Below are 14,278 nucleotides of genomic sequence, written 5' to 3' on the forward strand. Positions count from 1 at the left end.
AGATACTAAAATCTAAGATATCATTTCAAATTGGGGGGGGGGGGGCAGGTCTTATTTTTAAATAGATGTGAGACTAAAATCACCTCAACATTCACTCATATCTAATAATGATTTTCCCCATTTTATAGAACGGAGTTTTCATGGGAGCGGTGTTGATCTGTTTCTTCATCCTGTTCGCCGGATACGTGGTACTTTTCGCCCATATGCCCAGATTACTGTATTACGTTTCGTATTCGAGCTACTTCCGGTACGCTTTCGAAGCGTTGGTGCAGTCGGTCTACGGAAACAATCGTGAAATTCTGAAATGCCCCATAGAGGAAACCTATTGCCATTACAGATACCCGCAGAAGATATTCGAAGAACTGGGCATGGATGAGACTCGTTACGTGAAGGATGTACTTATGTTATTTTTCTTTTTAGTCTTGTTCTTCGTAATGAGCTTCTTTAGTTTAAGGCATAATATTAGAAAGGGTTGAATTTCATTAGTTTAGTGTCTGTACATATTATAGATACCTATACATTTTGACGTTTACCTGCTACGATACTCATTGAGCCGCGTGCGTCGATGTAAGACTGACCTCTTCATTTTACCCCCGTGCCTCCTACTCATCTTTTTATTAGGCCTATATTTCTGATATTGTCCGGCCGACGAGTTGTGCATTGTGAATCGTGTTTGGACTATAATACGTGGAAATCTGAGTTTTTTCTTTTCCTCCTCCTCCGTGTGTCCCTTCCCAAGTGCTCGTTTATATTTATACTTGATTCGAAATCGAAAACGAGCTTGTTTTTATATTAGATGAATGTAATATGCACGATGTGTGGTATGATTTTGAGACGTAATGTTTATGAATTAAATTTTGTGATAATCTTATTATTTATACGTACCTATTTGTGTGTGTGTGTTTTTTTGTGTAAGTGTACTTCTGTACTATACTTATATTATAAGCATGATACGACTTATGTATTTTGTGCTCATTACTTTTTTCGAATCCGTTTAAGCAATAATTATAGATACCTATTAGTTATTGAGAAATTTTAAATTCAAAAATGAACGTTGATCGTAAGAACGTCGTGTTTTTACGGTTACCTACCTTTTCATTGTTACCAATTTATTTGTACGTATGAAAAAACGATTTGTGTATGATTTTTTTTTTTTATACTGCAATAAAAGACAAGGTGTAATTTTTATTTTAAATTCTGAGCTACAATTGCCAAACTATTGATGGGATGGCGATTGGTGAGCAATGAGCATGGAGATGTTGAATTTTTATGGCGATGCCATTTTTTGGTGTATGTATTCTCTTCTCTGCTCTTCTACTTTTGTCGTCAAGTTATGGTTTGGGTTACGAAAAGTTATGAAAAGACGAATTCCCTCCCTTCCCTCTTCGGTCATTCGATCTATGGAATTTCCAAGTGTTCTCATTTGTTCTCTAAAACTAGTTCCTAGCATGATGATGATTTTTTTTTAAAAGGGTTTATTTTTGAATAGATATTATTTACGTCTTATAATTACTTATTCCTGCGGTGAGGGGGTGGGGCCTGGGGCCCCTTCCGCAGGAATAATACCAGTACAATCTTAAGTTTAGGGGGAGGGTGATGTAAATTCTAATACTAAATGACAAACTTGATACTAAAATTTAGCTATAAAAACTATATACAACTTAAGCTAAGCCAAGATTGAGAGTGTTTCAATTTTGCTTAAAACTAGGAGGGGGAGGGGACGGTTCGGCCACCCAGTGGTCCTGGAGCCGTGGTGAGTGGGGGCCCCAGTTTTGGTTGGGACTGCTAACCCATCCTCCCAGCACCAGTCCAAAGGCCCGGAGCTCCTAGGCAGTATCCCAGAATCGCTCCCACCACTTCAGGGTTGAGGGAGTGGTCACCCTAGGATGTAGCCCATTCCCCCCTTCCGCAGATTTGGAGCGATCCCTGACCCATCTCCCATTTAGAGGTAGGCCTAGGAGGTCTCCGGGCACCACTGTACCCTTAACTATCTCAGAAAGAGATCTCCTAGAGCAGGATTGTCCAAAAGGATATGATTTCGTATGTGTGAAAGTGGGAACACTCGGCCCCACCTTACATAGTGGATAAAGTTGGAGTAATTTTGAATGCCGAGGATGGACACATACCATAGGTTTCTTCCATCCTTCAGCTTAGGGTAGTGCTATAATATACATACATTGTACTATGTACTTAGATTAAATTAAATAAGGTAAACTACCAGTTATGGACCACTTTTTTGCAATTAATTGCCAAGACATCATTTATGACCCAATTTTAATATTAAATAAAATAATCCTCGAAGCTTCCTCTTTTACTTTAAGGTGTTCAGTTTTGAAAAAAAAGTAATTTTCATTTCCCTAATTCCTATTCGAAATAAGGTCTAAAAAAAGACAGTTTTTTAGGAGGTACCAATTACGGATCATGCAAAATATATGAACAGTAGGGTTTAATTTTTTTTCACTCTGAGACCAGTTATAGTACCCTGAGAACCACATTAGAAAATTTTCATCATCCAAGTTTACAAATACATATTGAAGTTGAAAAACTACCAATTGTAGACTGGTCCATAATTGGTACCTGACAACCCTTTTGAAATTAAAAAATTCATAGAGAAAAAAAATTAGCTACCAATTTTGGATCAAACCTATTGCTGACCAAAACTGAATTTCACAATTCGAATGTTTATTCACCTGAACACGAAACGTATGCGGGATGCAACATAAATACATAAGACTTGGCTTATAATCATCAATTTTGAAAGCATTACAGTGATTTCATGTTTGAACATTGTCATTCTACCAAAAAGTGCCTAACATAAACCTAAAATCCGCAAAAAAGTTTGAACATGCAAAAAAGTAGTTCTTGGTACTTAGCTTCACACATAGAAACCAAATGTTCGTCGAATATACTCTTTGGATCGATGTAATTGAATTAATTAAAAACCCTTGTACAAATTTAACAAAATTTTTGCCGTAAAAATTTTCACTTTCTGATTACAAACAGGCTGAGCACACTGATAACACCCAACATCCAAAGACCATGCATTGCTAGGTTGGCTATACTCAAGGCAACACAATGCCCCAATTGGCACTCCTATCTGACAAGTTGCAAACTAGCCAGGCCATTGCAAAAAAAAGATCTGTAATTGGTACCCTGGTCCATAACTGGTAGCTTACCTTAAGTTATACTTGGGGAGAATATTTGCTAATTTGTTACACTATTACATGTAGCTATTTACAAGTGATATTAATTAGTTTTAGAGCGGGTGTTGGGGGAGGTCCAATTACACACCTTTATGTTGATAGGTATCTCCCTGAACTCTCTCGCAATGATTGACTGTACCTGGCCCCAGTCAAGCTGGTCTGTTAGTTTGTTGTAGTAGTGGATTTTTGTGATGATGCAGAATATTATTGTGACCCTGGCTCACTATTCCTTCAATTTTATGCTTTAGAGTAGCCACTTCCCCCACATTGTGTGGTTGGGTTAGCAGCATCTTTCTACCTCCAAAGTGGCGGATGAAGTCCCTCGATATCCCAGCAGACATTCTGAGGTCTTGGCTGACACAGTGTGCCAGTGCAAAGCAAGGCCCTTGTAGAAATATGTCTTTGTTGGTTTCCTCCAGTGTGAGTAGCCCATTGGACTCAACCGCTGTTAAAGCCATATTTCCCAAGCTTCTTCTCCTCATTACTTCCGCAGCAGAGGAGATGAGTCTGGTCTCAACATCACGATGTGATGGTTCGTGCATGTCAAGATATTGTTCATTTGGGAGAAGATCCCCCACACTGGCGGCACTGACTGGGGTGTAGAATCGCTCTTGGATTCCACAAATCACCAGGTATTGCATAGCAGGTATGTAGACATGGTCACTGAATATCAGGGAGTACGGATGCTCCCAGCCTCCTTCAGTGAGCAACTGTCTCTGGGCTGTTGAGATTATCCTCCTTGGGTTCAGCCTCCTTTGAGGCCTCTTCCTAGTGCTGGTACGCCATGGAAGTAGAGAGCTCAGTGCTACTCTTTCTGGGAGTTGAGGGGAAGGTGGTCCTTACTCCTTAGGAATATTATTTTTTTGTAGGTTTACATCCTCTAAGATGTGTCTGTTTACATATGGTCCCATCGGTATGTTTTTGATGCCCAGGTTCTCCCCAATGGAGAAAGTTGAATGATCTTGTTTTAGAGGGGTAGTACCCTCAAGTCACTGCTGGGTAGCGCTTCGGAATGTGCAAACCTCTAGTCGCCAGAGCAGGAATTCGGACTTACCCCGGTGCACCTTACGTGAAAATACTCGTAGCTGATCGTAAATGAGGAAACTACGTAAAAGAATTGTGTAGGTTAGAGGGGGTTTTTAGGGAACGAAATTTTTTCATTATTTTCAAAATTGCAGACGTCATGAAGATCTATGGACAATGTATGTACAGGTACGTATTTACATACGAATTGTACCTACACCGTATACTCTTAATAATTATTATTTTGCCTGAACCGTTGTAATTTTTTTAATTTGCTGACGCACATTGAAGTACATAGGTACCCATAAGGTACATATTATTTTGTGTTCTGTATTTAAATGTTCGTACTCGTATTTTGGTGGCATCATCTCGCCCCTGCTACGTTGAATTGAACCCAAAGAAATGGGTTGCTTATTTGAAGAACTTAGGTAGGTACCTTACCTATACATGTAAATTGCCTTGATCCGGGACAGTGACTTCATTGACCTGTGTTTTTGTTTATGGATATCTTTGTCCTTTCTCTCCCCTCTATATTTAATACCTAATTTCGGTAGTTGATGTATAGGTCCTATATACAAGCGTTTTTCAGCTGATACTTATGCGAGGATTTTTCGAAAGCTGCGGTGATGCTACACACGTGATTAAAAAATTAAGAAAATTCCTTGATTACGTAAATCCGCTTGTTTTTCTTCATGTTGTCGGAGTTTTTTTGACGGACTCTAGCGCTTAATTAATTCTGATTACAAATTCCACATAGCTACGAAATTTATATAAAAACACAGTTTATCGTGTAAATTTTGGTTGATTCCAAAGTAAATTCAGTGTTGATTCGAGTACTTACCTACGCGTAGCATTTGCAAATTATTGGTTCATGATTTGAAATTTTCCCTTGTGATGACATTAATGTAATCGAGTATTATTGCGGGTTCACAGTTTACAATATTTGAACAAATTTTACAAAAATTGCCGCGCAATTTTTTTACTGTACATATTTTGTCGTTCCGAATTGACTAATTTTATTGTGTGTTGTAAGTATACATTTATTGCAATTGAACGGTTTTTTTTTTGGCCGCGTAAAAATCATTTTAAATATCGCGAATTTTTTTTTTCATTTTTTATCTAGGTATTTGAGACTTGAAATTTTTTAGTTTTGAATCACATTTTTTCCAAGTCGAGAATTTTTTGATATTCTACAACGAGACTGAATTTTTTTTGATCAGGTGAGTTTTTTTCCTAAAAAGCTGATAACTTTTACTACTTTTCATATCATTTTACTAATCTGTGATGTATTAAGTATTTCAGCATGTTCCAAGCTCGGAAATACCATTCTAGTAATTCGCTGCAAGTTCGAGATATTGACGAGCTTTTACAAAAATTCATACCTAGGATGAAATGGAGTAGCAAGCAAAAAATCATAGATGTTGGTTGCGGTCCGGGAAATGTGACATATAATTTTTTACTGCCTATAATTTCCAGCCAGGCAGATCTGGTAAGTATTTTAAAAATATAGCAGGTCTGCTTATGCAGTGAAAACCTAATAAGGGAGCTTTAGGATTAATTTTTGAAGCAGAGTAGGGTATTCATTAAGTAGGTACCTACTACCTTTTTTTTTTTTTTTTTTTTTTGTGTGTATTCCTATCATACTGTACTTCGAAAACTGCTCATTTCTCCTAAACACCAACCTCACCTACCGCTCAGACCACCTCGCGCTCACTGCACCCAACATGGCCGAAAAGTCCCAAGCCCAAAAACCTGAAACCCACAACTCACGCGGGACAACTCACACCAGGGATCCACGGCCCCGGGAGAAGGTGCCGAGAATTTGCATTTATTATTATTTGTTTATTCAATTCTGCCCCTTGGTAGAGGCACCCAGCAGCGGGCCAAACTCGGTGGCTACCGACGAACGGTGTCTTGCCTCCGGACAGCAAGGTTTGCAGCGGAGTGTGGTTCTACCTGGAACAGTTTAACAGCAGATCACATATCATTAAGTACATATCACATAAAACATAAGGCATAAGCATATATAAAAACAACAAGAGACTTCGTACATGGTAAAGCTTCCCTAGGGCACCGGACTGTGCCTTGGACAGTGACTACTCCCACCGCACAGATGACCCCTGTCGCAGATCAGCATGCCGGAACGGGAACGCAGGAAAAGCATCACGAAACCCGAAAGTGGACCCAAAGGCCCACTAACTGCCGCAAAGACTTGACCGACGTGAGCCCGAACAGCCAAGGGCTCCATCACTGTGGGTCACTGACCGGACCAATAACAAAAGAAATGAAAGGGAAGCCCTGCTAACCGGAGTAAATGGACCGTCACGTGCCTAGCCAAGGACCACCGACCAAGAGTGACTCCACTACAGAGATCTCTTGCCCAGTCTCCCCCTCAGGATAAAAGGAACGCTTGTTCTTTCGCACAACGATTCAAGGCGCCAGCCAGCAAGACAACTGGATGATAGACCACACTGTGGAAAAAGGGAAGGAACTCAGGAGAAACCACAGGCGACACACGTGGCCTGAAGTGAAGAACAGTGTTGTGCATAACGATATTTTTTTCGTTCCGTTATTTCATTACGTTACAAAATTAGCATTTTTTTCGTTACGTTTTTTCGTTACAGTACTTGTAACGAAAAAAATGCTGTAACGGTATTTTTCGTTACACTGGTACTTGAACTTTTTCGTTACGTTATTTTCGTTATTTCCGTTACGATTTTTTCATTACAGAAACGTTTTTTTCAACGTAGAATTGATGATATTTTCAAAGAAAAATGCATTTGCAGAGTTGGCGCGATTCCTTGGTTCGTCAGAATCGGATTCCTGAATTACGATTCTCATACTTGGGAGAATCGCGATTCTCCAGTCTCGATTCTTTCACAAAGCGAATCCGGTTCTGAATCCGATTCTTTAGCGGTTCTCGATTCCCTCCGATTCCGATTCCCAAATACTAATTTTTCTCAACTTCAGGACTTTACAAATGAATCTGAAATGAAATGAGTAATTTCCCCAACTTGGTATATGCTCATTTTGCATGTTCTATTTAGTTCTATTCTTTCGTTTGTTGCTGTGAACAGGGAATCGCAGGGAATCGAGAAGGCGCGATTCTCCATTAAATTGAATCCGATTCTTACGTTGCGCGATTCCTTCACTGTATAGAATCGATGATTCAAGATATTTTCACACAACAGCTAACCTTTAAAAAAATGTCATCAGTCCCGAGCTACAAAATGCAAATGCATCACTTAAAAGTCATTAAAAACAGTACATTTCACTGTTTTAACACGTGAAAAACATCTGCAAGGAATCGCAGGGAATCGAGGCGGTGTGATTCTCTATAAAAGGGAATCGGATTCCTGCATTTCCCGATTCTTTTGACTTGGGGAACCGCGATTCAAATCCGATTCGAATCGTGAGAATCGGATTCTTTCTCGATTCTTTCACGCGATTCGAATCGCGCCAACTCTGTGCATTTGTAACGAAAAATTGTAACAGAAATGGCTAAAATAACGGAACCAAAAGGTTTGAATACCAGTGTAACGAAAAAAATACCGTTACATTTTTTCGTTACAGATATAATCATGATACAATTACGTTTATTAAAAAGGGAATTTTTGAAAAAGTCAAACTTGGAAGGTAAAAAATCTCATTTTTTGACTCAACTTGAAAATATTGTAACTAAAAAAATAACAAAAAAGGTAACAGAATTTTTTCGTTTTTCGTTACGTTACATCAAGAAAAATATCGTTACGTTACGTTTTAGTTACACAATATCACATGATCAAAATAACGTTTTTGTTACAGTTCCGTTACCTGGAACGAAAAAAATTTCGTTATTTTCGTTTTTCGTTACAGTTACCGTTACGGTACGCCAACACTGGTGAAGAAAGGAATCTGGCAAACCCTACAAAGGGGGTTTACCCATCAGTACCAGCAATGCGGCGGCGGCGAGCTTCATACTCCATGTTAAATCTTTTTAGCCATTCAATCAGCTCCTTGGCAAAAGTGTCGAATTCTTTGCTGATGGCTATCTTCCTATTTGTACGGTCGATGAAATCGTACTTAGAAGTGATGAACAAGGATGCTGGGCAGTCGTACACAATGTGTTCATTTTTCTGTTCTAGGTCCCCACATTGGCATTCTCGACTGAATGTGCGATTAATGGTGTGTAGATAATACCTAAACTCGCCATGCCCTGTCAGGATTTGGGAGGACCAATAGTTGCATGCAACGTCTGGTGCTTGTAGCCTATCTGAGATATTAGGAAACATAGTCTTCATAAAAGCATCGTATTTGTCCCAGTCCTTCTGCCACAGCCGGATCGTATGCTTTCTCAGCCTATCCTTAACCTCCCTATATGTAAGCCTCACCCTTGGTGACATGACATATGTAAACTTCTTTGGCTCTACCTTATATAACTCTGGATAGTTGAATGGATACTTCCTAGTCTGGATACCTTTCTTAGCGAAATACGTTACACCATTTTCAATGACTTCCAAGTAGAGAGGAGGAATACCTGCGACAACCAAGACTTTTTCAGTAGCAGCAGTGCGATAGGCCCTAGCTATCCTGAGGGCAAAACCCCTTTGAGCCGAAAGTAATTTCTTTTGGGTACCTTTCTGAGCAATTTTTTTCAAACAAACAGAAGCACAATAACTGAAGAAGGCCACAACCAGTCCCCTATACATTATGCGCCTCAGTGTATTTGAATACCCGTAGACGTTTCTCATAATAACCTCAAGAGAATTAGACACTGCTTTTGCTTTTGACACCATGTTGTCGATATGGGGCTCCCAACTCAAATCATTGTCTATAATTACACCTAAATATTTAATCTGCTTGGAGACTACCAAGTACGTCCCTCGGTGTATAAAGAAGTGGTCAGCACTTGGGTCTGCTTTTTTGTAGAAAACCATAATCTGTGTCTTGGCAGCATTCAGCTTAACAAAGCCCTCTTCAAGCATCGTCGCTATCTCTTCCATTACCTCGTTCACTCTGCTATCCAACTGTACCTGGGAGTTCGCACCCACAATATAGACTGTATCATCAGCAAATGCTTGTATATAGAGATACTCCCTTGCTATAGTAAGTATCCGGTTATAAAAAAGTAACCAAATGGTTGGCCCCGAGATAGAACCCTGAGGACATCCTAACATTACCATTAGCTCCTCCAAAACTCCCTCTAAGCCGGCTTTGACTACCCTATCTTGACAATAACTATGGAACAGATCGATAATTACCAGGGGAAAACCAAGCTCTCCAAGAACCTTCATTATCATTGGCCACCAGACAGTGTCAAAAGCTGCCTGGACATCTAATGAAACAATCGCAACAAAGGCAAACTTGTTTCTCATCACTGCCAAGTTATGTAAAAGAGCATGGATTGCATCCTCGCATGATTTGCCCTTGCGAAAGCCAAATTGGAACTCACTTATCAAGCCTTTTTGTTCGATTGTCTCCCAGTATTGGTAGTTGATCACCTTCTCAAACACTTTCCCCAGAATAGGAAGCAAGGTTATGGGTCTGTACCCATCAGCCTTATTCCTTGGCTTACCAGGCTTTGGAATGAACACCACTTTACCCACTTTCCACGCCTTTGGAAAGTACCGACGAGAAATACAACAATCAAACAATCTCATAAGAAGTAACGAGTGATTATAGAAGAGCAACTTGACAGTAGTTGTAGTAATTCCATCTACACCCGCCGCTTTTTTTCTTTTCAACTTACGAATTATACCATTTAACGATTCATAGGTTACATACTCGTTGTACTCCACTGGTGTCCTTATGTGGTTCACAAATTCTTCATAGAGCCTGTTCTGATCTTCCGTAATTCGACCTGGTTCCCTAGGAAACTTAGATTCGAGGAGATGTTTGTATTTTAAACTACCAGAGTACGTGTTTCCTAAGCTATCAACTAATTTGGGGATCTCAGAAGAAGAACGCCTTGCTCGGGCCCAGTTATACACTGGTCCCCACGGGCGGGTCGGACTACAAAAGATCCTCCAAGAGTTTTCCCTAGCCTTGTCAAGAGTATAGCGGTAGTGCTTATTCAAACACTACTTTTAAAAAAATTGATTTTGAGCTGGCTTATTCCGCATTAATTTGAACCAAAAAGATGGTCGAAATCGACACAAGAAAACTTCTCCTATTTGAAAGAAACCAAACTACACCAAAAGTGCATGTTCTCGAACCCCTCCCTCCGCCCTCCCCACCCGTTGCTTTTAACTTCTGTATTCCGAATAAAAAAATTGGCCTTTCACAAAAAATAATAATTCAACCTCAAAATTTCCAATTTTAATTATTTATTTAGAGGTACCTAGTTTGAATTTTCAATTTATTCTCTTTAATAATTTCTGCCCGCCTCCCCCATGGATTTGCCCTGAGACCAGTTTCGAGATGAGCTATCAAAATTGAACATTTTTTCAAAAAATCACCAATGCGCGCCTCATCCTTTCCCTCTCCCTCCCTCACCCAGTCACCCCCATAAAAATGAGGAAAAATTATAGCGGTTATTTTACACTACACCATGGAGGAGAACTTATGACGAGAAATCAGAAAAATATAAACACACGACTTCGGCAGCTTTGATTTAACGTTGGTATGTGGAATGAGCTTCTCGAATTTTGATAGTTTGCTTGGGCTTTTCTCAGAAAATGAAATTAATGTTTATGGGGTCATTCCATGTCAACTCTATGAAAACTAGACAACAGTGTGCATAGCCTATTTTGTTACGAAAGTACAACCAAATTTCAAAAAAAAACAACACGATTTCAAAAAAAAATACAACACAAATTTGAAAAAAAAAGCGCAACGCGATTTCAAAAAAAATGCACAACACGAATTTGAAAAAAAGCACTACACGATTTTGAAAAAAAGCACTACACGATTTTGAAAAAAAGCACTACACGTTTTTGAAAAAAAGCACCACATGATTTTGAAAAAAAGCACAACGCAATTTCAAAAATGAAAACGCGATTTCAGAGGGTGTTAAAAATGGAGTGTAGCGTAAATTTCAGCTTTCCACCTCCATTTGATGAAATTTTGTGAAAATTTAAAGTTTCAAAAATCTGCTGGAGGCCCTAAAATGACTTGAACCCACCAAAAGTCGTCTTCAGAGGGTGTTAAAATTGGAGTGTAGAGTAAATTTCAGCTTTCCATATCCATTTGATGAAATTTTGTGAAAATTTAAAAGTTTCAAAAATCTGCTGGAGGCTCCAGTAATTTTCAAAAAAGTCGCTGGAGGCTCCAAAACGACTTGAAATTCACCTGCAGTACTTCGTAGCGTATTGAAGTTAGTTTTTAGAATAAATTTCAGCTTTACAACTCCAATTCGATGGAATTTTGTGGGAATTTCGAGTTTCAAAAATCTGCTGGAGGCTCCAGAACTGCTCAAAACGGGTTAAAAGTGGATCCAATCTATTTGGGATGTTGAAAATAGGGTATATCCCAAATTTCAGCTTTCTGGGTCAATTTGATAAAATTTTGATTTTTTCCCTCATTTTCGGCCAAACTTCGATTTTCAAAAATTCGCCAACAATCGAAAAACGCACTTTAGCACTTGAAATTTTGACAGGTGATAAATTTTTGCATGATCTTTGGATCTACCTTTGTAAAGTTTGAAAACTTTCGGGCAAGTCCTATGTTGAAACGCAAAATCTGCGACTTCGGCTGACCTGTCAATCAAAATGGCCGCCATTTTGTAAGTAAAGCCAACTTTTTTTTGGGCAAGCTTGCTTTAAAGTGTTCCTTAGGATGTTCCCTTTAAGAAAAAAGTTGTCACGGAGGATCGACCGGGGGGGAGGGTGCAATTACTCCTATTGTCATATGCCGGACTAATAGGAATGTAGCCCAGTCAAATAGCAGAAAAAAATAGGTGAACCCAAACATTATTGCGATCAAAGGTTTTTTTGGTGAATATTGACCAGGGTGGTATGCTGAACAACATACTAAAAGTCCCCGCCCCTACCCCGCGAGCTAACCCCCCCCCCCGCTCAACAGTGAATCAGAGCCCCCCAAAATCAGTTTTTCGTCAAGAACTCCTGAAATATTGAATTTTGAGTAAAATGAGCTCAGTGATAATTTCATCTCCTCTCCAATACCTATCGAATGAGCTATCGACTAACTGCCTAGCCTCAAGGGTGGTGGTGCTACGACCCCTCAAAGTGACGTGATTTTATAAAATGTTACATTTTATGACTTGGGACTTGTAACCTGTTCTAATTGATAAAATGAAGTCAAACTTGGGGAATGGGATTCTATTGGGAGCTAGAGTTGACCTCTGGAGTGGGAGGGTCAAAGTTGAAAATTACAGAAAGGTCATTTTTTTGGAGGAGCATAACATGACCCCAAATGGATGAAAAGGGTCCAAGATCATGCCATCAGACAGTATTCCCATTGTGATCAACATATCCAAATTTCAGCTTCCTTGGTCATCCCCACTCCTTTTAATATGGAAAAAACCGGAAATAGGGGCAAAATAAGGGGATTTCCACCTTAATTCCGCTTTAAATGAGGTGGGGATGACCTAGGAAGCTGAAATTTGGATATGTTGATCACAGATGAGGTACTGTCCGATGGTATGATTTTGGACCCTTTTCATCCATTTGGCGTCATGTTATGTCCCTCCAAAAAAATGACCTTTCTGTAATTTTCAACTTTGACCCTCCTCACTCCAGAGGTCAACTCTAGCTCCCAATAGAATCCCATTCCTCAAGTTTGACTCATTTTATCAATTAGAACAGGTTACAAGTCCCAAGTCATAAAATGTAAAATTATTAAAATCACGTCACTTTGAGGGGTCGTAGCGCCACCCCCTTGAAGGTAGGGAGTTGGTCGATAGCTCATTTGATAGGTATTGGAGAGGAGATGAAATGATCACTGAGCTCATTTTACTCAAAATTCAATATTTCAGAAGTTCTTGACGAAAAACTGATTTGGGGGGGCTTTGATCCACTGTGGGGGGGGTTAGCTCGTGGGGTAGGGGCGGGGACTTTTAGTATGTTGTTCAGCATACCACTCTGGACAATATTCACCAAAAAAACCTTTGATCCCAATTATGATTGGGTCAAATTGCATTTTGACTGGGCTAATGTTGTGAAATTCGGATTCAGACGGTTGGTTTTGGAATTTAGTTTCTTTGTTTTTTTTGTTTCAAAAAATTTCATAAAACATTCAGTTTGAATTTGTTGTTTTAAGGTGCCTACACTTAATGCTCGGCTGTTTTTTTTTTCTTTCTCAGAAACGATAGAGGAAATGGTTATTTTAACGCTTTCTTGGAAGTTCTCTTTTTTATGGCAAATGTTGATGTATGTACCTATTTCAATTTAAATTACTGACGCAAGTCGTAAAAATAATTGAGGATCCTTAAGTTACCTAACGCAAATGAGAGTATAGCTCAATTGTAACACGTATTGTGGCTATTGTAATTAGGTAATTGTTATGGAACTAGATGTTAGGTTAGATGTAGAGTTAGAGACTATAGTTAGTCATTGTACATTCGTGTGTAAATACAGACGTTCGTTAATCGGTTGTTCGTTATTGAGTCACCACAATTGGCGACGAGGAAAAAAAATTTTCGCGCGGTAATCGTGCGCGTTAAAATGTACCGATTTCGCGCTCTCGGATGATTTTTTTTATCGAAAATTAATTAAATCATTCGTAAATAGGTAAATCGCGAATAAATGATTTTTATGACAGAAATTTTCGCGTGTGAAATGGTGAAAAAAGTGCCAATTTCATTACCTACCTTTTCAACCATTCTACTCAGCTACCTTCGATAATCACAGTCACACTCAGCTATTTTCACTCAGTCAACTCAGCTATTTTCACTCAGTCAACTCAGCTATTTTCACTCTACTCAGACACATCTCAGCCTAGAAACTCAGCACCATGAACGCAGAAGAACTTCAGAGAATTTTAGCTGAACAAAATACTCAGTTTCAAGCAATTTTGCAAGCAGCTTTAACTCAAAGTCAAAATACTCCTCGGACACCAGAAAACACTGAAAAATTTGATGCTTTTGATTCAAAGAAAGAAAAGTTCACAAATTA

General features: G+C 39.2%; 1 protein-coding gene across 4 annotated transcripts in view; it reads left to right on the forward strand.

Moving 5' to 3' along the window:
• The window catches only part of LOC135837902 (ATP-binding cassette sub-family G member 1-like), a 120,566-nt gene extending 119,384 nt beyond the window's left edge, over positions 1-1,182 (forward strand). For all 4 annotated transcript variants that reach the window (XM_065353335.1, XM_065353336.1, XM_065353337.1 and 1 more), the window contains one exon: positions 129-1,182. In XM_065353335.1, coding sequence (XP_065209407.1) covers positions 129-476 — 348 coding nt within the window. In that variant the 3' untranslated portion in view covers positions 477-1,182. The remainder of the gene's footprint in view (positions 1-128) is intronic.
• Positions 1,183-14,278: the final 13,096 nt, after the last annotated feature.

Source organism: Planococcus citri, chromosome 2 (genome assembly GCF_950023065.1).
Source record: "Planococcus citri chromosome 2, ihPlaCitr1.1, whole genome shotgun sequence".
Lineage (NCBI taxonomy): Eukaryota > Metazoa > Arthropoda > Insecta > Hemiptera > Pseudococcidae > Planococcus > Planococcus citri.